The sequence below is a fragment of the Microchirus variegatus genome, assembly GCF_963457635.1.
Source record: "Microchirus variegatus genome assembly, chromosome: 20".
NCBI lineage: Eukaryota > Metazoa > Chordata > Actinopteri > Pleuronectiformes > Soleidae > Microchirus > Microchirus variegatus.
The window spans coordinates 14931014-14956801 of NC_139821.1; the positions used below are offsets into that span (position 1 = coordinate 14931014).

Sequence of the window (25788 nt, forward strand, 5' to 3'; positions counted from 1 at the left end):
ACCAGCTGCAAGTATAATCATCATCAGTGGTATTACATGACATTAGACAACTCACCATGACAGACAGCATCGTCCACACTGGAGTGTCTGGTCCTCCATGTCTGAGGTCTGCCATCTTGTGTCTGCAGCCAGCCTTTCTTAAGACCAGTGATTTTGGTGGTGCCAGACCAGTCAGTCACAAATGTGAATGAGTGAAGAGCCAAATGGCAAGAAAATGGCACAAAAAGCACATGTGGTGGTGGACAGTGTTGTGTTTTTGCCTTCTAGAAAGGCCAGTGTAAGTCCTCAAAGGCTTCAGACTGACCCATGTTTACGTCCGTCTCCAGCAGGCTCATGATGACCGCCATGGCTGCCTCGTCGTTGGTGAAGTTGCTCATGCCTGGCACCAGCATATTGTCCAAGTCTGACAACTGGGATGGTTCACCTGTGTGGCAGAGACCAAAGAAAACAATGTTTCTGAATACTGCTGAATATTATGCATCTGAATGATTTGCTTTAAAGGGGTCATATTATACCCTATTTCTCTAAGTTTAACTAGTTCCCTGGTGTCCTAATGAACATGTCTGTGACATGCTTTGGTCAAAATACCATAAGAATGAAGCACCACAGCAGTTCAATCACCCTGCCAAAACAGCCCTGTTCAGAACGCTCTGTAAAGTAGTATCTCTTTAGGTCCACCTTAAAAAAAAAGTAAAACGAAACTTAAGGGACAGGAAATTACATCAGCCACAGAGGCTGCTGGGAGCTAACAGCAGTTAGCATTTGGAAAAGTGATCATTTGCAGGCTCTAGCAGGCACATTGTCTCCACTGGACAGATAAATCCTCTGATGCTGGAAGTTTGTGTAGGACTCTGTGCTGCACTGTGTAGCCAAGAATAGAACTTTTCGTGGACTTCCGTTTTTCGGATACCATTGCCCTCGCCAGCACTCTTGCGTGTTTTACTGACAAAGCAGACTCCACAAGACAACAATTCCAGGAAATTAGCACATTGTGACGTCCCAATGAGTGCGGAAGTCAACACTGCATGTTTTATCTCCTGTACTTAGACTGAGGAGGACCACAAAAACATGAGTGAGTCATCTTTTTTTCACACTTTGCCTACTAATAGGGCCTCAAGAGTCCCAAATATAAGGATTTAAAGTTGATTTTGCATAACAAGTCCCCTTTAAATGTATTAATTTCCCCTTGTCTTTCCCTTTAATTCTTATTTATAACCCATTCCCACAGGATTTTATCAGCTGCAATGCCATCATGTGTATTCATCTTCCAACCATTAGCATATCATTAGATATTAGAAATGTATATATACATATATGTATATATACACACACATATGTATACACACACACATATATAATGGCATGCTGACAGTACCTGTACTTTCAGAGGTTGCGCTGCTAGCTCCCAACGCCATCCTGGAGTCAGACTGAGACTGTGATAAACTGCCTGTTGTGTCGTCTCCACTGGATAACTAAAAGAAAAAAAAAAATGCAACCCAAAGTAAACACATTGTTGACAATGACTATGTCTACATGGACAGCAATATTACAATAGTTGACATAATATCATAGAATCATACTCTCCAGTTTAAGCTACTTCTCAACTCCTCATTCATGCTCACCTCAAACCATTTCCACTCAGTACTTTTCCATTCACCCCCTCACCTGGTTCACTCAGCTGCTCTACATCTCCAGTCAACCCAGTATAAGACACTCACCACCAGATTGTTCTTTAAGTGGCACAGTAGAATAATTCTATGTGCCTTGTTTTATTACACGCACCATTACCTCTTTATACTACTGCACTGTCTGGTCATATGTGCCTGCTTGGCTGAAAACCTCCCGTGTCATCATTACTTGTAAATGTACAGTGTAGCTCTCATTCACACAAACCACAGCAACAAACAGAGCAACAAATTTTGGCAAAATGAACTGGGGAACTTTACCTAGCCAAATTCAAACACAAATGGAAACTACCAGAGTTGCATTTGCTCGAAAGTAAATGTGCAATAATTCTGGTCACTCACAGTCCTGCTGGTTTGAGGGGAAACCAGTAAATATTTCTCCTGGACTGGACCAAACGGACTGGATGCTCCGCTTGATGGAGAGGAGTTCACTCTGCTCAAAACACACAGCAGCAAACAAAACAACCTTTATGTATATATGTCTAAAAAAACATATTTAACATTTGTGAAAAGAGAAAATATATAAGAAAACAACATTTGCCCTGTAAATAGACGATTGAATATTTAAGAAGGTCTCACACAGAGGTCAAATTTGGGAATCTACTGAAGCCTGCGATCACATGACGCTCAGGTGGATTTAATTCCACTTACAGCTTCTCCTTCAGAGTGCAGCAGAAAAACACTGCTCACTGATCAACACTGTGATAGTGGCAGAAATGAATGTGTCAAAGGTCCGGAAGTTATTATAAGCAGAAAGAAGCTTTCTCAGTCAGAACACGGCTGGACTAAATGTTCCTATATGGAGTATGTGTTGTGCAGAGAGAGGATTATTTCTTTTCAAAGCACAAGATAAGACCCAAATAGAGCAGCATAGGACTGTGTATACCGGTTCTCGTGTGTGTGTGTGTGTGTGTGTCTTCATCTCACAATAAAATGCCATATTTACAGCTGAAACTAATTCGGGAGAGTTATAACAAAAAAAGAAAACATGCTACACCCTCTGGTGGGGAAAGACTCCTATTGCAGGAGGATTCATTGCCTGAGGAAAAAGACACCCAGAGTCCTCACTGAACATGTTAGGGGACGCTCAACAGAGACGGTCAGACACACAATTAAAGTATCACATTTGACATATTGTTCGATATTGTTCATTCATATCTAAATGGCTATGGATATTATCCTTTTAAATGTCCAGTGTGTAACGTTAAGGATGATTTATTGGTAAAAAAAAAAGTTTAATCACCATAAGTAAAAATCATTGGAAGGCTTACAAAATAGATTTCACTTTAGGCAAGGGTCTTGCATACTGTGGCCAATATCTTGCGCTGCCATGTTTCTACAGCAGCCCAAAATGGACAAACCAATAAGAACATGCATTTCACTTTTGAATCCTACATAAATCAAGACGACATCCTTTCTGGTAGTCAAAAGGTCACCGCAGTTTGTCTGTGGAAAAGTGGAGTGAGATATCACCCGTTCCTACACAATGGTACATATACAAAGACTGCACCTGTAGGAGTCTGTGAGCTCATTTGCTATTTGGGTCCCTATACTGCCTGCGTAGATCATTGTCCCCGATCCACTGGAAAGGCCAGGAATTATGGGTATTTGCTTTGTGACTTCTGTGGAAGCAAAATAAAAAAACACAACTTACATACATGGACAAGAGATAAATGTGAATATATATTGTATATCCTTCTTACCCTGAAGTGCTTTAGAACCACCTCCCTCCTCATCATCTTTTGTGTGACCAGGCCCCCTGCTGGTGCAAAGGAGTATATATACTGCTTAATGCATTAAATATGCTGTTTTTCCAAAAAAAGTACAAGGTTTTGGAAGTTATAAATATATGTAAAGCATACAGAACAGAATACATAATGCCACCTTCTTTAAATAAAATGGTGATGGATGGCAATACTTACGAGATAACCCTGTTTGCAGACACAATAAACTCAACTTCTTTGGTCCATGGATTTGTGAAACTAAACCACTGACTTTGGAGTGAAACATAGGAGCCATATTTTGTTTTGAACTTGTAGCACTGTGTCTCAATCTTCTCTTTGCATCGAAGAACTGTTAAGAGATAGGAAACAGGTGTCATCACAAAATCAAGGAGGGAGAAACATGCTGTTATACAGCTGTGTGGTCAGAGCTTTAGAAAAAAAATTAGGCGGGCCTACTGTTCTTTAGAAAAGCACATTTTCTTAGCATGTGCTGCAAACATCAGCTACTGCATTCAACTCCTCGCCCTTATAGTTACCCGTAACCACTTCTTCCCTGACCCTCTTTTTGGAGTCCCTGCTCAAAAATGACATGCCCAAACTAAATAGAGTAAACCTCTGCAGTTACAAGCTCTATGTGGATTATCTTGGTATCAAAATGAAGATAACACTTGTGAGATTCCACCAGTAAGTTTCACTGTAGATGCCACTGTGTCAGAGTAAATGTACATGGAACACAGCATAACTGAAGGATTTTTTTTCTCTCGCCTAAAGAAATATTGCATTTTAAAGCAAATATCACCTTTAAAATATGCAGTAGGATCTTAAAAACACATGGAGATCATGTAACAACATGTGACATGAGCTGTGCAAAGTCTGATGCTGCTGAAATGAAGCAGAGTGAAATTACAGAGGTTTTATTAAAGAGATGTCTGGGCGTTCTCACTTTTGGCACAGTTTGGCACCATCTGAGACCATCTGCCATTTGAGATTTCGAGGTATCAAATTATTGAAAAAACAATCTAATTTTATTTATATGTCACTACAGATCTAAAAAGAACTTGTTTTGAAAAAAAAAAAAAAAATAAGTATGATAACTCGATGCTTCCTGTGCGGTGCGTGATAACTCTGTGGCTCTGCAGCATCTTCAGTTACGCAGCGCTATAGCTCTGGCTTACCTTGGTCAATTAGGGTGATTGACAGCTCGTTTTAAACCTCTAAGCCGGTAGAATCTGACCATGGTCTCCAAATGCGTGTGAATCACTTCATTAGCGAGTCAAAAGGACATAAATGCATATGACACATTTGTGCGGACATTCGTGAACACAAGAATGGTTTATATGAGCTTTTATGACGCTTTTGTCGCTGCGTCTGACGCTGCCCCCGATCCCGGGGGCAACCGTGTAGAAGAGGGTAAAAGCGTAAGAAATCCATAATATTAAAATGACCATGATATGTCATTAGAGATTATGGGAACGTATACTAGCTTTACTGACATCACTGGAGCAGCCAGTACATTTATTTGTGCGCCACGGACGCTGTTTTTGTTTCAGTTTGGTGTTTGGTGTTGCACCACCCAACGCCACACACCCAATAATGCAGCTCATAGGATACCAGCAAAGTGAGCAGAGGGCAGCTAGCTGCTAATTGTCATATTGTCGATTGTCAAATACTGAATTCAATGACTTTATTCCTCCCCCGGGGGGGAAACACACATTATGAATGAATGATACTGAACTAAAAAAGCCTTGAAAGACGGTGGGACAGCTATGTTTGTGAACACAGTGTAACAGCGGGTATAAGTGCAGTGTCTCTATTTCTTGTTTTTATAATTCATGAGTGCACACGCCTGTTGTCGCTGCATCCGTTTGCTTTACTATTCTTTTTTCACTTTTACTTTTACACCGCCAAGGAGGTTTATGTTTTCGCCGGGGTTTGTTTGTCTGTCTGTCTGACTCGAAAAGTCACGGACGGATTACATTTTCAGTAAATGTCTGCAATGGGACCAGAAACAATTGTGATTAAAGTGATTACATTTTGGCCGTGATCCGTAGACAGGATCACTGGTTACAAAACTCGCTGCCTGACCGAGGTGCTGCGGCAGGGTGTATTTTGTAGGTACTGAGCTGCCTTGGTGGTGGTATGCGCTCTCCAAGTGCTTTTCTAGTTTCTTTTCTTATTTCAGTAGGTTGTTCTGAAGTTGTGCCCGCTCTCAAAATGCTGCTGGAGAGAGTTTTAAAAGATGTTTTTGGGGGACATAAACCATTGAGATTGCCATTGAGGCTAATAAAATGGAGAAGCTAACGGGGCTAGTCAGGAGTCAGACAGTCAGACTGAGAAGGCAGTTTAATATGCTTTATGGAGATTCTGGGATTGCAGTAACAGTTTAAAACACTAAAGGTTGCTATGAACATATGTCACCTTTGAGTTATCACTTATGTCACTCATTTGTATCTGAGCAGTATAGACTTTGCTCCATCACCTTGCCTGTGTTTCTCTGAGAGGTGCTGCAGGTCGTCCTGGTGGAAGTACTCATAACACGAGGTGCCCAGAAGTTCCTGCGGCAGATAACCAATGACAGTCGTGGCTCTGTGAAGAGAGAAAGAGAATTAAGACGGGCTTTTAGTCGCCCCCTTGCTTCCTGTGCGTCTCTGGCTGCCTCTCAGGTTTGTGCCGCTCAAGAACACTAACAGTGGGATGAAGGCATCAAAACGTGCCACTCGTACATGTTAACACTTGATATTTGATAAAATGATTCACCATATTTGTGGTGTGACATTACGTCCCCAAAAATGAGAGGAGACTTTCATGTGATGTCATCAAGACGCACACCTCCTTCTGAGAAACAACGGCAAAGACAAAAAAGATTATCTCCACCAAAGTCACGCTGTACGACGCTCAGATGCCAAATCAGCACAACCTGCCCTGGCCATTCCTTTCTCAGCGGAGCCATCTACTAATAACCAAATCCATGCCTCATCACACAGGGAGATACGGTACAAATGCATGTAAGTTTGAATTGTGAAACTCACTGTTGGTCTACAAAAGTGAACTTGCCGTCGATCGCACAGCGGGTGACGAACTCAGTGGGATTGACCTTGAGCTCTTTGGAAGGGTGGTGGGGTACGTGAGGGTGGAGGCGGCACACCATCACCAGACAGGTCAAGTTTGAGGTTTCCTTCTCAGTGTCGCCCTCTGTGTCCATCTGGCTGCTCAGCCAACTGCGCATGTATCCAGTGCAGTGCAGGGTACAGTATCTGTACGTGTCTGTGGGCACCAACGAAAACATTGTTTGTTAAATGTGTTAGTGGTAACTGCAGTCTTACATCATTGATTGTTTTTTTTGTTTGTTTTTTAAACGCAAGGTGCAAAAGTGCAATAATTAAATAGCTACAAAAAACTATAATAAAAAGAATAATTTTATCATTAAATATCAAAGTAAAAATAAAAATAACTAAAAATAAAACAAAAAACAGCAGGACTAATTCACAAATAAGTGCAAATGCACAGAAGACAGTATTGAATAAAACAAACAAGTAATTAAATCTAGTTGAAAACTAGTTGAATGAAAACTATGTAAAATGTGCAAAAGACTCACTGTTATTGTCATGTACAAACAATAAAAAATAAATAAAAAATAAAGATATGCTCTAGGGGGCCCCCTGGTGGTCATGGGGCCTTAAGCAGGCTTATGCCTCGTTTTCTTGATTAATGGAGTAATAGTTTGGTCCATAAAATGTCAGAAAATAAATGTTGATCGTGCAGCCCTAATATATGTGTATGTATAAATGTATAAAGAGGCAAAAGAAAGAAAGATACATAATTAATCAATGGTTTGATTTTCCAAAAAGTAGTTTTGAATAATACAATACACTGTAAAAAAAAATAAAAAATAAAAAGTTGAGAAAACTCTTGAGTTGTGCCAACTCAAAATTCTCTGTTCAAACAGTTTGGCTAACCAATCTAGTTAAGATAATGTAAAAAATGTATTAAAAAATAAAATTGAGAATTTTGAGTTGGCACAACTCTAACTTACAAGTTTGTCTAACAAAATAATACTAGTTGAGGGAACTTTTTTAAAAAACTAACTTTCTTTTGTTGGGCTGTAAACTCAAAAATTGATTGCAGCAAGTTGCCTTGAAATTTTTTCTTTTTTACAGAAACATACAGGCTCCCTTGTAAAAAAAACAAAAAACTTTTACATTTTGCTGTTAATAATTGCTTTTTAAAATAATTATTATTTTCCATTTTAAATTAGTTAATTTCAATATTTTTTTAAAAAGTATACATTACTTTGTTTGAATTAGTTGCACCACTGTAGACTTAAAAAAAAAAAAAAGATAAGACTGTAATGTCATTTAATCTTTCCTGATTGCAACATGAAAAGAACAACCACTTACCAAAAATGTATCCTTTCATTTAACCTTTATTAAAAATGTGAGGATAAATTATTAATGTGTGACAGAGCAGGCAGTTTAACCATGCTGTGGTGCAGTTGCTGATGTTTGCCACTGAGTGCTGCCATACGTCCTGTTTCCACCACCATACTTCTACAGTGAGAGTTTGTGTTTGCAGCATCTTGGTTCTTCTTGGTTATATAATGATGTAACACTGACCTACTTCCTGTGGAGGACAAAATTGTGGCACGTTTCCGAGTTAGAAAAAAAAAGTCCTGATCAAACCCTGAATTCTTTCCATGAGGGCATCATCAGTACAACTGACCCACATTGAGAAAAGTTATGACAATTTTCAGGCAGTCTGCATATACTTGTTTATTTAAATTTATGGAGCCTGAGCAATGAAAGATGGGTGATGGAAAACAAAGAACAGTACTTCATGTCGTTATCGCCTTGTGTTTGTGTTTCCATTGTATTTGAGATCTCATCGTCTTGAGACTTACTTTGTAATGGGTTACACCCATTGTCCACCAGATCGTTATCAGTCTGTTTGCTCTTAAGCAATCAAGGCCCAGAACACATCTTCCACTACATTTGTTTACATTTGGCTCGTAGCTGTCTGTAACAGCGACCTCATTATTCAAATATCTGACTCTTTTTCCACACTCTTCCTTCTACAAACAGGTTCACTAAGTCTGAACGTGACAATGGTCACAAAGTTGAATAGTTTCAGTGTGTGTGTCTGACACAAATCCAGATTTGTGAAATCTCTACAATATGCTCATACAGTAAGTTCCTGTGAGGAAATAATCACTGTTGTACAGGAGATGCATGACTTTACAGTTCAGGCAGCTGCTAAATAAACAGAACTACAAAGTTATCTTGATCACTAAAGCCCAGACAGAGAAACAGGCTCCACCCACAGAAACTATAGTATATTATTGTTGACACAGTGCTGTTGTTCCTGTGAACGTAATCACCTCAGAATAAAAGAATGGAAAACAGCAGAAAAGCTTGTAAATCCCTCAGCAGTAAAGTACCAATCCATCTGGTATTTGAAGTGGAGTCAAACAGATAATCGTTTGGAAGTGTTTGCTCAGAGTCGGAATCAGATTAGAACGTTCTTTTTTAAGTTTTTACAGCCGTAAACCTGCTGCAAATTATTATGTTCGTCAGTAACATGTCAACAGGAATATACATTTCAGCAACTCCTGCAAACATCCCGATCTGGAAACAGTCTGAGTAAGAATAAAGTCAGTATGAATCTCTGCGTGTGCTCACCTTTCTTCTTGGAAGTAGTCGGCAGTGGGCGTTTGTCTTCGTGCTTCCCAGCTACCCGACTGTGCTTCATGCGACAGAAGAAGGAACGTCGAGCCCCAGTGGACAGAGAGGCCCTGATGGGGGCGTCGGCCTGCACCTGAGCTCCGGCTACAGAGACACAGCATTAGTGAACATGCCAACCAACTTCCAACCTCTTCCACATGAAGACAGACGTGAATGGCGTGACCATGAGACTTACTCGCCGCATCTATGAGGCGTTGGCGAGGATGCAGGTCAGAGGACGACAGCTGCTCCTTCACCTTGTTGATGTCTTTGTGGTGAATGAAGTCAAACAGACTCTGCCCGATCAGCTCCAACTGTGAACACCAGCAACTCATGTTTATTGACTCACCTTCCCAATTTATTTATTCATTATTCTCTTTCAGCTGCTCCCTGATGATCCGCACATCTCATTTGCCAGAGATTTTTTTACACGGATACCCTTGCAGACGCAACACTCCCATTCAAACAGGCTTGGGACGCAAGACAAAGGAGTACACTTGATGCAGTGTTGTGTCAGTCAGGAGTGATTCGTTTGAAAGTACGAATCATTTGAGCGAACGAACTGACTGGGATCAATTCATGAACTGATTCGCTCCTTTCTTAGTTCAGTTGAACTCAGCAGCGATCGTGGCGGCCGGAGTGGAACTGCCGCGTTCTGTGAATCCCTCGTGAAGTCGTTTGCCGACGCCGTCACTCACTTGTGAATCTTCGGCAAACGACGCCAGCCAACGTGCACCGAGCGGGGAGGGAGTGACTAGTAAGAAGAACTGTGTGTGCCGTGCTGCTGTGATTCGTTCGTGTCGTCAGTACACTGACTCAGTCTTGATTCGCAAACAAACTGACACACAGAGAGAGCTGGTGAACTATGGCTGTGGACGTGAATCTCGCGAACGAACTGAGACACAGAGAAGTGGAGAACTGTGGCTGAGGACATAGACTTGTTCGCGCTGTCACTCACTCTATGACCCGCGGCGCGAACGTACTGCACTCAGGGAGGAGGTGAGTCACGTAGCAGGGCACTGGGCTCCTGCTTAGCACTGAACGATTCAAAGAATGAATCTTTTGAACGAATCATTTTAAATGAACTGATTCAAGTGATTCAGTACACTCAAATGAACTGCCGATCCCATCACTAACTTGATGTGCCCTATATGGAGTGTCCAATTAACAATGAACAATGTAGATTGAGTATCGTGCCCTGAGGTACCCCAGCCCTTGACCTGGAGGGGACTCGCCATCCTCATAAATTAGTTTAAATTGATCGTCTCAGTTTGCTCTCACCATGTGCTGCTTGCTCAGTTTCATATTCTTTCACATTGTACGAAAATGTAACACAGCAGATATGGAGATGCCTCGCCTTTCATACATCAGCCCTACATACACCACCCAAAGTCATTAATCTTACCATGCGAGGTGCAACACAATACAGGTTTCCCTGCTGAAAACTGTGCTCGAGAATATAGAGCATGTGTGGATATCATTCTAGCAACCAAACACTATAAACTGACTTCTAAAATATCTATGTATATTTATATATATATATAGATGTGACTTTGATTATGATGTCAGACTTTGCAGTGTTCTCGGAGCTTCAATAAAACAGCTCATATGTTTGCTAAATCTGCAGACTTCTATTATGACTTATTCTTTGTGTGAAGACTCTAGCGGTGCTGAGCTCAGAGGTTGAAACCTCTATATGGATTTCCCAAAACTGTGAAATTAGGTGGGAATATTACACTGTTTTACAAATCTAACTGGATAAATGAAAAAGCGTATTGTTAATGCAGAACTGTACTAATGGTGGTTAGATCTGGTAGTTGCTGGTTCTTCTCGGTTTTGTTTTTTTGCGTATTGTCAAGTGTCAATCTTGCCATTAGAAGTCAATCAAAGTAAAGTCAATTTAACCTGAACTCTCATTAAAATCATGACTGTGCTGATTAATGAGCAACTTCTCTGGTCTGTTGACAGAAATCGCTTCTGGCACTCAGCAGGTTCTGGGTCATTTCCTTGAAAAAGTCCACCATCCATCACTCATGCCAACAGAGTTTGAGTAGCATGCAACTTGGATGTAGGCAAAATGGCACATTTTTTTTTAAGTAGGTCATAGATGTTTCCCTTTAAAACCAGCAATCTCCAAACTTCAAAATGACAAGACAAAGGCAACTCAACTCTACTTGTGAGGGAGTTTCCTGACCATAGCTCACACATTTTCTGGCATGAGAGAGCGAGAATAAGCCTACTGGCCTTTTAACATCTTCAGCCTTTACTGATGCTCATCCAAGCGCCTTTAAAACATGCATCTGTGATCTAACCCCCAACAAGCCCTTTATTCAGAGAACTTGACCCGGGATTATATTTGAGTCGCTCTCACCAAATTATTACGCAGCAGTGGTTTATCAGGTTTAAAAGGTGTGTATCACAACAAGTGTATATACCAAAAGCGTAGAAAGAACTCTAACAAAAAAAAATGTCTTTCCATTTCTTTCTTTCTGAAGACCACTGAAAATCTTGTGAAAGGGTTAAAGACAAACCATTATAATTTAGGGGGTTAATACATTTTAAGTGTTGGAGGAAGTCTGTGGTTTCAAAGCAGTTTCTATTCAATTACTGGACTATTTTTTTTCCGTTCATGCTTTTTGCTTCAATCTGTTAACATATTGAAAACAGAGAAAACAAAAAGTCCTGAGTTAACCTCTCTCAAATGCCATATATAACATCAGTGAGTGATGCAGCACGACATCAGCGCTTCATACCCGACTTAAGTTGAGGATCTTGGAGACGGACTCGGAGAGGAACAGGATTTTGGCTCGTTCACAACTAACAACTAACAGGAAACTGTCTGCAGCCTGGAAGACAAAAAAGATACGGTGTGTTTACGTGTAGACAGACAAGGTGCTGGAGGTTTTGTGGGTCACACATCAGCACCTACGCTGAGCAGAAGGTGCTCGAGGTCATCGTGAGACACAATGGAAGGCTTGTAGCTGGTGTCTGTGAAGGCGCTGCTCGTCCCAGCTGGAAACCACAGCAAAAGACTTATAAATTATATGAATATGAATTGTTGAAATCTGATGAAAAATGGAGGCGATAGGAACTAAATAACGACAGATAATGATATTGTAATAATATGAAGGACTGCAGACTCAGTCGGAATCACCTTTAAGGGTTTTCAAGTGTTGGACAGCCTTTCGCAGCACAGTGAGTTTGTCAATTCGTCGAGTCACAGGCTGACAGGCGGGGATCATCGCGGACAGCTCGTCAATGAGAGTGTTCATTTTATCCCTGCGCCGCTTCTCAATCTGGCGATGAGGCTCCCTGTGGACAAAAATATCACAATAAATGATGCCAATAAAATTTTAGACAATGTTAGATTGTTTTGTTCCTTCCTGAGTGATAAGTTAAATGGACAGTATGTGGGTTCTGCCAGTAGGTGCCTTTCAATCAAAACTGGCTCTAACTTGGTTTGCTTGTGCGTTGTGTGTGACGCACAGCAATCAGGGGTGAATATTATAGTCATCCATTAGTTCAAAATACACACAATAGTGAAACAACAAAGACAACACACTGGCTGACTAGTAATACTGAATATTTCCATCTTCACTCTGATGTTTGTCACTTAAGTTATAGCAGAGATGACAAAGAAAGTGCCTTCATTAAAAGGCAAGGTCTGATAAAAAAAAAATACAGGTTTCTATGAATTGAGTGTTAATGTATTTGCATTTGAATTTTAAATTAGCATTTTATATTTTTAAAGAAACAACTTAATTGGTTGTTTTAGACCACTATGCACTTGTTTAGAATCATTTCACAAACATAAGGTTAAAGCAATGATGTCTTTACATCACAATCCATATTGTTTTTGAGTGGATTCAGAAACGGGATGAATTATTCAGCTATCACACTGTTGTTAACTTTAAAATAAAGTCATTGTTTTTGCTCAGTACTGCATCTTCTGTGAACAATCTCTAATCTAATCCTATGTAATTACACACACAGACATCTCACATTAAAGGGGACATATTATGCCCTATTTATCAAAGTTAACCTAGTTCCCTGGTGTCCTAATGAACATGTCTGTGACATGCTTTGGTTAAAATACCATAAGGATGAAGCACCACAGCAGTTCAATCACCCTGCCAAAACAGCCCTGTTCAGAACGCTCTGTTTAGTCGTATCTCTTTAGGTCCACCTAAAAAAAAGTAAAACGAAACTTAAGCGACAGGAAATGACATCAGCCATAGAGGCTACTGGGAGCTAACAGCAGTTAGCATTTGGAAAAGTGATCAATTGCAGGCTCTAGCAGGCACATTGATGTTATATATAACATGTATCCACTGAACAGATAAATCCACTGAGGCTGGAAGTTTATGTAGAACTCTGTGCTGCACTGTGGAGCCAAGAACAGAACTTTTCGCAGACTTAGCGAACTTCCGATTTTCGGATACTGTTGCCCTCGCCAGCACTCTTGCGTGTTTTACGGACAAAGAAGAGCTCCGTGAGACAACAATTGTGCATTGTGACGTCTCAATGTGTGCGGAAGTCAACATTGCGTGTTTTATCTCCTGTACTTAGACTGAAGAGGACCACAAAAACATGAGTGAGTTATTTTTTTTTCACACTTTGCCGACTGATAGGGCTTCCAGAGTACCAAATATAAGGATTTAAATGATTAAAAAGTTGATTATATATATATTATAATATATATCTATATATATATATTGTAATATGGTCCCTTTAAAACAAGGCAATCAGGCAGACTTCACCCCATTCACGCTACAAGCCTCTGTCGGCCTCTGTTAGTCATATTGGCAAGTGTAAGTGCGGAAGCACAACACACAGGGCCACTAAAAACAATATGGGGTGAAGTAAAAAACACTGAATAGTAGAATCACCTGAAGCATTTCATTTTGACTTGCTGATCCTCTCCTTCAGATCTGCAAAGAAAGAAATGTTTGAATTTAAGCAAAAGAAAGAACTGTTTGCTTGAATCCTCTCAGACCACAGTGTGTGTGTGTGTGTATGTACCTGCTGAGGTCGTCGTCCATTTGGAAGTCAAGGCTTTCCCTGTAAGAGTGCATGGACACTGAGTGAGTGTTAAGAGGAGGGATGTATAGTAATATAAAGGTGTTTGTTTTTCCAACATAAAGCAGAATTGCATCACTCCTCTTACTGTAGCTGGGCGTCTGATCTCTCCTCCACAACTCCCTTTCGTTTCCTTGGCAACTCGACAGCTGGCATTGACGATCCCATTTGGCTCGGACCTGGCTCCTCTGGTACATGAAAAGGAGCGTAGTCACATAGTCGTGAGAGACTGAAAATAAATATGTCAACCTTGAGATCCGTCAGTGTGACAGATGCACTGTTCATAAATCACCATGAAGGAACTCATCTGCAAGGTTTGTTTACAGATACACAGCAGACAATAAAAAGTTATTTTCATTTCAATTTTAATTAGTTCAGTTTAATAACTGAAAATGAATCTGTTGGATCGACAAATGCACAACTGTGACATTAACAAAAATACAGTTTGTCTGTCTGACACGGAGAAAGACGACGAGGACGACATTTGACCGGCTGAGGATACCGTAGCGCTCAGGGAAGGGAGGGGGTGAGCAGAGGAGCAGTTCTTTGTTGTAAATTTCAGCCTCTCCTCTAGATGGCACTATAAACTACTTACTTCACCTTTAATTCATTTGATGTAATAGCACGTCAGAGATGCATTAGAACACTGTAATGATGTAAATATAGAAAGAGAAAAAAAGACATAATAATACAGAGTCTCTTTGGGTGGGAGAAGAACAAAGCCAAGATGGCCGACATCGCGTTTGGGTCAAATTCGCAGACATGTTCAGGGGCGGGGTGTCATGTCGCCTATGAAGTTTCATGGCAATTGTTTTATGCATGGCAAAGTTATAGCGCACTCGGTGGCCACGCCCTTTTGAATCCGCAAAACTAGCAAGTTCAGTTACGAAACTTGCGAAACGCCAAGACATACGACAAATCCTAAATGACCGACTTCCTGTTGAGTTGTCAAGAGCCGGACAAGGTTCCCAACTAAATTTCCACCCGCTCCGTAGGCGTTTGACCTGTGGGGGCGCTACTGAGCCATTTTGCAATAGTTTTTCACAAGTCCATTATTTTATCGGATAGCGGGTCAAATTCAAGATTCCCCGCAGTGAAAAATAAGAATTCCTTGAAGAACAATCGGGTCCTCGCACCCAGTTTGCTCAGCCTACTTAAATTACCATTGGATCAAACACTCATTGATAATGAAAATAATATATGATTAGATGCTGAGAAACTATAATTTAAAAATCTAAATTTTGTGTCAATAATAATAATAACAGGAGGAATTTTTGTTCATCTCGGGCCGGGCAATATACCCACCGATTTTCAAGTACTTGGGCGCAACTAAACTTTTTCCAGCTCCATAGGGACCTGACCTGTGGGGGCGCTACTGAGCCATTTTGCATTGGTTTGTCACAAGTCTATTATTTTATCAAATTTTTTGCGAGTTCTGATGTGCGTGCAACTTTTTTTGTCCGTTTTCAAGCACGTTTAGGGGGTGAAATTCGAGTTCTTCGTCGGAAAATAATAATAATAATAATTTTTACAATTTCAATTTAAATCTAGGCTCCTCATCACTGTTGTGTACGAGGTCCCTACCCTCGTCACTGTTGTGTACCTCGTCACTGTTGTGTACCTCGTCACTGTTGTGTACGCGTCTTTACAATTACAATAGGTTCCTCGTCACTGTAGTGTACGAGGAACCTAATAATAAACTGAATGCTCTTTAAGAATTTAAAAAAATACACAATAAATAGCATACAATCTTTTTTTTCCAAAGTGAAGAATCAAAGGCGCCGTATGTAAGCATGTGGCCAAAAACGGTTACTACACTCAAATTCAAAATACAGAGGTATTTTAGGTTACGTTTTCTCCACCATTGTAGCTCAGACGTACTGTAACTGGCAACCCGTGGTTGCTCGGCAGCTGAGAATTTACTGACTGCAATGATTGGTAGACGGCGGTAGGTGGCACCACATGCCAAAACATGATTTCTAAACATGGCTTGCATTCTGCAAAAGATTTTTTTAATGTGAATATTTTGGCTTTGGAGTCTCTGTGACATATTAGCAGGATTTTACGATCAGTTGCTTTAGATTTATTACATAATGCACCTTTAAGTTTTTAGTAATTCTGTAATTAAAATGTTATCATTCATCCAATGAAGTAGTATTTAAATTTGGAAATTAAATATTCAAATGAGACTGAAGTTGTTAAATTTATGCCCTTCCTTTGCCAGAACAGAACCAAATTAATTGATTTCACTGTGTACAAAAGTAAATGCTTGTCATCATAGTTAGTTAATTTTTACCCCTGAAATATCATTTATTTTTTAAAACTCATGTAATTTTGGGCAAAGTTTGGTGACAACCTGGAAAAAAATTCCACTAGTGTTTGCAATAATGTTTTGTCCACAACACAATACAAACAGTCAAGAGCGAGGAGCAGTTATTTCCCAAAGACTCGCTCAGCAAAATAGGGCATAAGGCATTTAAAAGTTGACCCATAACTGTTTTTAAAAAAAACTTTTTCTGAGTGCAGGACAGCCAACATTCTTCTCTTAGACACACCCACACACACACACACACACACTGAGTTCAGTCTGGTCATCTGCTGCAGTCATTGTCTCATGCAGCCATTATACATCATCAGACCTCCAGCTGCATCCTCTGTTTGTCACTTTGAAAGGCACGTGAGAGTAAACGGGGTTTTCGAAGATCATCTAACCTAACACTTACATCATGCTGTAACATTGACCTACTTTTCTCTCCCGAGGATCAGAAAACTGTGACATCCATTTGGGCCAAAAAAAAAGTGCTTTTCAATGTCAATCTTGACTATGACTAACTGGCATAATAGTGACAGACGATGCTGTGAAGGGCGGCGTTGTAGCTCTCAGTGTGTGCAGCCTGCTGGAAACGATGAGAAGAGGAAGAAGAAGCAAACTTTTAATAATGAATGTGTGTCTCCTGGTTTTGTGCTTATCTAGAACAGAGAAAAACTCAGTGGCTTTTCGTGTTTTTGAATCGACTTTAATATTCTTCCTCAACTTTTTCATAGATTAAATGAGGTTATATTAGAGTTATATCTGAAAACATCATCATTTCCAGGTTTGAGAAACGCTGATTTACATTTTATGGAGCAAAACTATATTCTGTATATAAAATAAAAAAATAAATGACAGATTATTAATGGTTAGTTTTTTCAGTAAGCAAAGTAGGCTGTGTGGTTCCTCGTCTGCCATTGGACCGAGTGGGCTGAATCTTTGTGTGGACAGGACCGTGATCAAGCCCATGGAAGGAGGAAACCACAAACTGCCCCTTTCTTCATTCAGACTGAGAGTGCTTCGTAATCTCTGTGATTTACATTTGTGCTTAGAAAAATTTGTTTGTTTGTTTTTTGGTTAAGGAAATCAGGTTTTTCTGATTTTATAGACACATCTCTGTAGGTTATTTTATGTTTAGAAAACACTAGGTGATGGCTGCTGTTCCCATATGTATTTTGTTTTAGTTGAATAGGGTTATTTTAGGCAAGGTGTTATTTTTTTCTTTGATTTTCTTCAGACAATGATAGTTCAGCTCCTTCTTTTTAACTTTTTTTTGCTGATCAGCATCCATTGCCTGTTTTCCTTTGGTTAAGGAATTTATTTTTGTGATTCACACCATTCACTTCACCAGCAGCCCCAGTGTAGTAGTAGGCACGTGTAAGATACAGATGTATCAAGGAATAATGCAAACATAGTGAGTTTTTTGAAAGTGTTCTGTTCCACTTTTATACACAGTGCTGTGGGGATTTTAAAATGAATATGCAAATGTCTTTATTTTATTCAAGTCAAACACATGAAGTTTTTAAAGAAGTGAACTTAAAGCTGCAGTGTGTAACTTTAAAAATATATACTATTATAAACAAAAACCTGTTACATTTAAACCATTGCCAAATGACTTCACACAAAGCTGATTAAGTCCATCAGCTCCACAGAACTGTCTCTGGGTCTGTTTGTTTTTAGAATAACAAAGTATGGGGAGACATTTTCACCCTACACACAGGAAGTGATTAATTGTATGTCAGGACAGATAGAGGCAACAGCCACATTGCACTCGTAAAGCAAGACAGCTACAAATAGGTTGGAGTAAGACTAAAAACATCATAAGTGAATTTTACTGTTAAAAAAAAGGACATCCATAGTTCCATACTGCATCTTTAAATGACAGCATCATTTCACAGAGAGGTTTAGTGGGTCATCGCTGACACATAATTGCAGCGTGGGTGAGAGCACGTGCCGACTATCCATCTCACCCACCCACAGCTCTTCACTGCTCACTTATTACAACGTCACACCGTTCCCATATATGTTCCAGGAAATGCTCACCGGGCACCTGTGACCGCCTGAGAGGCTGAAACATGCTCTGTAGCTAAGAGATGCACTAATAGATAAACACGGCGAGGCACACGAGAGCCGCAGGCATCGCTTTATGACATGAATGCTGATGAGAGGCTGAGCCAGTGGGGCGGCTGATGATGTACTGCATTAGTGAAACAAAAAGAGTGTGAGCTAATGAAAGCCCTCACGAGATGACCTACATGCACTTCATTTTAGCCAAGCCCTTATTTTTTAATAGGCATGCAATTAAGAACACTTGAATAACTTATTGACCTAATTTGGAATATATATATAATACATACCCGATTTAATATCAGAGCAGAAATAGCATCAATTTAATTTAACATTTAATCCCACAACAAACTATAAGGACCTGAAAATAAACAACTGTGCTTCTATTTACCCATCTATCTAATTTGATAGTTTTATTCTTGTCAGAGAATAGTAGTTTTATTAATTAATTCATTAATTAATTAATTAATGAATGAATTAATTAATATATATACATACAGTATATACATATATACAAATATACATATATATGTATATATATTATTTAAGTTTCGTGCGCATCTTTTCATTCTACATTCTGCATTCAATGGTTTTTCACGCGGCCAGCACAATACACTGATTACCTTTCCAAAAGCCCAATTTCATCTTTATATATATATTTTATTTTATCAAGCCTCAAATTCAGTATTTGCTGTTTTTTAAAACAAGATGGAGCATTACCACAAAACACACAAAGGACAAATAGAATGATAAAAGTGCAGTATTTGAGATTATTGTATTGTCATTTTGTCAATTTCATTTGAAAAACAATTCACTGAACAGCTTTATTGTCATTGCAAGTGCACATTTCCAGTGCCTACCACTGCCACATCTGTTAATCAAAAATATTTTGTTCAAAATATATGTAGAAAACTCTAAAAACATACACACATATAGTAGCAATTTCATATTATATTGCTCTTTCATGACACTGTCCGTTTAAACAGCATTTAGTGTGTTTATGGCTACACAGTGAAAACTATTCACTGTTCAGTCTGTTTTTTAACACATTTCTGTGTCACTATTGCACATGTGTTTCTCTGCCTTTGCTTCTCCTGTGACAGCAGCAGTGTCGTGTTCTCATTCAGTGAACTGTATTTCTGTCTACGTTGTTGCAGGTTCAGAGAACTCTGACGATTAAAGGTTATTAAAAGGTGATATCTGTACATACAGGAGCCGAGGGAGTATTCTCTTTGGAAAAACCCTCGTAGCTACGCTACGGGTTACCTTTGAAAAACTGGGCCACACAAAGATACTCAGGAGGACGTGTGTCTTCACACCTCAGTATGACATCAATATGGTGTGATATATTTGTTTTTAGTGACATCTGAGCCACGTAAGACATTTATACTAAATTCTAGGAACACAGCCATGCTTCTGGATAAATGTAAATGAGAGGGCAGTTTTATATTATAACAGTTATAATTCAGCATATGTTGTAGATTAGTTCTGATTGAATTACAGTCATTAAAGATAATGTATATAGTATAGGCAGGGTTTTCTTCAATACATGATTACATATGCATAATTATACACTGCATAAGCAAATGCCGTTTTCAGGCAGGGGGTTACAAATATACAGTATAGGAACTAATACAGGACTTTCAAAGCATATAGACAATAATCAATAGCCTCACAATATGAGACTAGATGAAAGTTTGTCTTCTGCTATGCATTCACACAAAAAGTAGTTCCTGGACATTTTTCAATAGCATATTTTAAACAATTCTGGATTTCAGTGAGGTTTGTTTGAGCCAATGGATTAAAAACATCTGGAATTAAGATGTGGATTAAAGCAGTTTGTGCGAAAACACTATGTGCTGTTAAGATGAATGATAACCCTAAAAGGCTGTCATGATAAAATATGAATAAATATAAACTATAGGCATATATTTTTTTTCTTTGACATCTTTCTCTATGAATTGCTTACATTAAACGGGCATTATTTGTTTTGCATATAGTTTATATATATGTATATAGTCAGATTTTAGGGTTAAAACAGTTAAAATATATATATATATTACACACGTGTATGCATTTGTAGGGAAGACAAAATATATATGGAGACTTTTGATAACAGTGTTTTGAAATTTTTGACACAAAAAATATTTTAGCATTCAGAGAAAACTCTGCTGGAGTTTAGTGTGCTGACATGACTGTGGAGCTCCTGGCTCCTATGACCACTACGCCCTCTGCTGGACGGTGGAGGCAGCGCTGCTCCACTGATCTACTGACCTAGTTTTGGACGAAGCCGAAAAGCCACAGTGTACTCGTGACACTCTGACAAACCTTATGGAACCAAGTGCCAAACTAGGCTGCACGAGGACACCTTAAAGAAGTACAAACAGAACGCGGGAACACTTCGGCCACGGCGAAGAGAACGATATGGTCCTGGTTTGATATATTTTATGACGGCAATGGAACATCACGTGACGACACCCCCACCCCCTCCCTTTCCACACGACACAGACATGGAACAGGGCAACCCTCCGCGCGCGTCCCGTCGGACACGAGCACGTATTACAGATTGATGAATGGAGAGGATTCCACCACCGTAGACGCTATGCGCGGCCACGGTGCTGCTTCACCGGTAGCCGGTGGGTAACATGGGGACAACAGGTTGGCAAGTTACCGGTACTTTAGGCTGGGTGCTGCCGTCATAGTCGCTACTACTGTTACTACAGGACTAACCGCGTGTGTGTTGTCATCAATTCAATGTCACTTTAAAGTTGAATAAACAAACAAATTAGCACGAAAGCGTGTTACTTACAATGTGAGTGTTTGTGAGTTTGTGCGTATTTAAGTTGGAACTACTTTTACAAAATTGATATCCCTACTTTGATTTTTTTTCTCTCCCCCCACTCTAGTGTAAAACAGAAGAAACAAATAAAACACCCGTGAAGTTGAACAAATATGACAGAAATAAGCACATTATTGTGCATAATAGTTATTAAAGTGCACCTACCCACTGGCCTCTGGTCCGCCGTCCCCTCAGAGCCACGGGCCGACATGCCGACGGACAGGAGCCGGTGTCCGCTGAAGGCTACCGAGCGCCGCGGCGAGTGTGGAACCAGCAGCTGTAGTAGTGGAGGTGATGAGAGGAGGAGGCTGCGGAAGAGAGCCGGCGCGTTGTATAATTGACTTCATTTTTTTCCGACACCCTCCTCTCCTCTTCTCCTCCTCCTCCTTCTTCTCCAGCTATAGTTTTTTTTCATCTTTCTTTTTCATTGTTGTGGAGGCAGAGACCGAGACACCCATAGTAAACACGGAGAAAAGGGAACAGCTCACACACTTGTCTCCTCCACTATGACCTTTTTTTGTCTTACCTGGTTAATTTATGTGCGTGTTTAACAAGAAAAGCTGCTTTCAGACAGTTCACACACTTAAACGACATATTTTCACTCAACACAACATTTTCTAACTAACAGAATATTACGATGAGTGCTCCAAATACAGAGTGGACTCAACAAAGCGAAGACCTCTCACTTTGTCCTCATTTCCTAGTATTTAATCTACAGTTAAACACAAACATTAAGATAATGTTTGTATTAAACTACAGTTAGAAGACCCATACAACATACAACACCACTGTAACACAGTGTTTTAGGACCAGTAGTTTTTAAGGAGTATTATTGTGAGTATTTATTTCTCTGTTGAATACAGAAAGTTGATGAGGTGCTGTAAATAATCAATGGTATTTTGCATATCACATGTTTAATATTAATTCATACTTTTATTATTCTATTCAAATATTGGCTGAAAACACACCTCCTGATTTGTTGATTAACGTGTGCCATCATGATTCAATAAACGTAGTAAATATATAGATTACTCTGTGCTATATGTTGAGGTTAGGACTGTGACTGATTATTATTTGCATAATTGATTAATCTGTCGACTATTTTCTCAATCGAGTACATGTGGTGTGTAAAATGTGAGAAAATGTTGAACAGTGTTTACCAAACCTGTCCTGTTTTGTCCACAAACCATTTCTTAAGAAGCTGAAAAATTAATCATTGCAGCCTTAGTTGAGGTGTTGATGTGATGTGTATGGCAAACACTGCGTTTACACAAATTAAGTCCTCAACAGAATAATAAAGTTGTTAGAATTAAATTGAATCTAAATTGTGTGTGTGTGTGTGTGTGTGTGTGTGTGTGTGTGTGTGTGTGTGTGTGTGTGTGTGTGTGTGTGTGTGTGTGTGTGTGTGTGTGTGTGTGTGTGATATTTTGTGCCTTTGTCACAGAAATGTCTTCTCCTCTGTCTGTGTTGCTTTTTGGCATCCACAATGTCACCAATTCATGCAATTTGAATTAGCTCAGCATTTATGCTGGGTAAATACAAAAAAAACACAAAAAACTTGGTGTACTTTTGCTCTAACTTGGCATAAAGAGTTAAATAAATAAAACTCTCATGTGAGGCAGAAAATAATGGCCTTTCCAACTTTTAAACTGTTTTCCAATGTGTGATGCTGTCCCAATTTCCCCCACAACAGAAATAAGTCGAAGTGATCCATCTTTCCAAGCGTTTACGATCTGTGGCGCTTACCTACATAGTGTAATTTGAGACCTTTGCACGAGACTTTATGTAAGAAGGAAGACCGCACGTGCCAGCGAGAAACGTGTTGACCTATATATTATATAACTCGAAGGTCACGTGTCGACGGTTGGCTCGTTAACCCATTTAAAGCCCGTTTGTTGAGAACGTAGTGTCCTCGTGCAGTTGGCGACCCCGGAAGCATGATAATATCACAGGAAACACAAGCCGAAAAAAAACATGAATAAAGACTTTATTAATGAGCAAGCAGCCAGTCAACACAAATATTTGTGTTGCTTTGATTATTAACAAATATTATTTTATTTTTTTGTTGCTGCTGCTTGTTTTTACGCTCGTATATTTTATTATTTATCCAGTATGGATAATAAATAAACTTTTTCTCATACATAATTTGAAGTAACAGTGATTTTGATATGACATCATCAGATAACCGTGTGTGTGTGTAATTGATGCTTCGCGGATGTTTTGAAAATAACAGGGTCGTGACACGGCAACGTCACCCCCACTCACTCGGGTGTTGTCGGCTTTCTCCGGTAACCTGCTTTCTTAATGTAAACCAGAAACCTGGTTTCCTTAATCGAGATAAGGGATTAAGAGAAACCCGGTTAACACAAGTAGATTTTTTGTTTGTGTGGTGGGGGAGGAAATGAATTGTTGGTCATTCAGCCACGTAACCATATGTCCAGTGACAGGGACCACACGTGAGAACACGTGGCCATGTTGACATGTAGGTGCCCTCATTGTATCTGTGTGTTGCACAAACATCACATTTAAAGTGTAGGCTGTACACCTCGTGTAATTAATGCACGTGTAAATGTACAGTAGTGGTTGGTTTGGTTTGAATATATCATGCATGTTAAGCGGGGTTTATGAGTATGGTGTAACCACGTGCTGCAAAAGTATAATTATTATGTGTGTGTGACAAAAAGTGATAATTATACTTACAAAAAAAAAAAGAAGAAAAATAAAAGTGTTTTTTTTCCAGTTGTTCGCATTTAAATGTGATTTTATGCATTTAAATGTGTAGCACAAATCGTGGGGATTGAACAGGTTTGTCAACAGCTGCGATCCCATTCATGCTCTTCTCACAGGAGCCGCACTGATTTGCACTAAGAGCTTCCTCTAGTGGCCATTTGGGGGTTCCTACAGGAAAAACAACAAAACACTTGAAGAGAATAATACATATCTTTAGTATTCAGTTAGATGTTCAAGTTAAAAAACAAACAATTGAGTGATTATTAAAGAAAACACAATGTTTCATGAAAAAATTTGACTTTACTCTATTATTTTGAATTTTAATAATTTTTAGTGAATGTGTTAAAAAAAACAAAAAAAAACTTATTCAGGTTTGGTTGAATAAATCATTTAGATTTCAAGCATCTTTTCACAATCAAATTGCATCACTTGATTCGTCATTGTCTCAATCAGGGATTGAAAAGATATTGCTAATATTGATTACGATAATTATTAGAATATGCAGAACAAGATTGTTGGATTAACATTCTGAAAATGTTTTAATGGTAAAATGTGGTGTCAATTTAGAACAGCCATTCCCAAACTTTACACATCCCATTTAGATTTGAATCAGGTCTCTGCATATCTATACTACAAAAGTTGTTGACAACACACATTAAGTCATGTTAGAAAGCAAAATGTATTAATTATCAATAATTTATCCAAATCCATCCACAATAATGAACAGGGAACTATTTTAGGTTTTTAATGACCCCTCAAAGCTCCTAGTACCTGCAGTGCCTTTACAGCCCACTAGGGGGTGTGGTCCATTCAGCCATGTTTAAATCCATCCCCAATAATTATAATAAAAAGGAAACCTCAGAGTGTTAGGATTGTGAGTATCTGATTTTATTATTTTTTAGCACTTCATCTACTGAAAAACTTGCCATTGTGAATGAACATATTATTGAGTTGTTCCTCCTTCACCCTGCGGACAGTTTGAATTCTTGCTCTGTCGTGAGGGGAGATTTTTTTTGTTGTCAGCAAAACAATGGTGCTTTGGAGTTTCTGACACTTTTTTCAGGATTAGCCCAGATGCATTTCAATATACTCTCTAAAATGACAGGTTATGTGATGTAATTATATCAGTAACAACACACAGGGTGAAAAGTGTCATTGTTGTAATTAGATGATAAAACTTGTGGAAAATTGAATGTCACCATCATTGAGCTACGTTCTGATAAAGTGGCACAGTAATGGAGTTCAAGTCATCCTGTATACACATAGAATTGCGTGGATTAACCCTCTTTCCTTTTATGTGCACATGTTTTTGATTACACCAAGTGTAACAAGTTCTCTCTTACATCACAGATCTATGGCAAGCCGTTTTAACATTTAATAGCTAGACTGGATATGTATTACAGATATATGTAATTCAATTATTCCTAGTCAAAAATAATAATAATAATATAATCAGATATCCACAATGACATTCTTCCTATCCGCAATTGTCATTTCAGATATCCACAATGACAGTCTTCCTATCCGCAATTGTCATTTCAGATATCCACAATGACATTCTTCCTCGGACAAATTACGTCTCTTTTGCCATTCATGTGTATTGGGCTTTCAAGTTCCGATATCCACAATGACATTC

The 25788-nt window shown here is 39.2% G+C and overlaps 1 protein-coding gene across 1 annotated transcript; it reads right to left on the bottom strand.

Annotated features, from left to right (window-relative positions):
* Positions 1 to 263: 263 nt before the first annotated feature.
* Positions 264 to 21769, bottom strand: LOC310941986 (basic helix-loop-helix ARNT-like protein 2; the record flags this gene model as incomplete). The annotated part of the gene is given in 18 exon segments (XM_083907255.1): positions 264 to 424; positions 1376 to 1472; positions 2028 to 2118; positions 3196 to 3307; positions 3389 to 3444; positions 3608 to 3758; positions 5889 to 5995; positions 6439 to 6673; positions 9085 to 9231; positions 9323 to 9440; positions 11880 to 11972; positions 12056 to 12138; positions 12281 to 12438; positions 14016 to 14057; positions 14149 to 14187; positions 14294 to 14393; positions 21588 to 21661; positions 21663 to 21769. Coding segments are annotated over 18 exon segments (1971 nt in total).
* Between the last annotated feature and the right edge of the window lie 4019 nt (positions 21770 to 25788).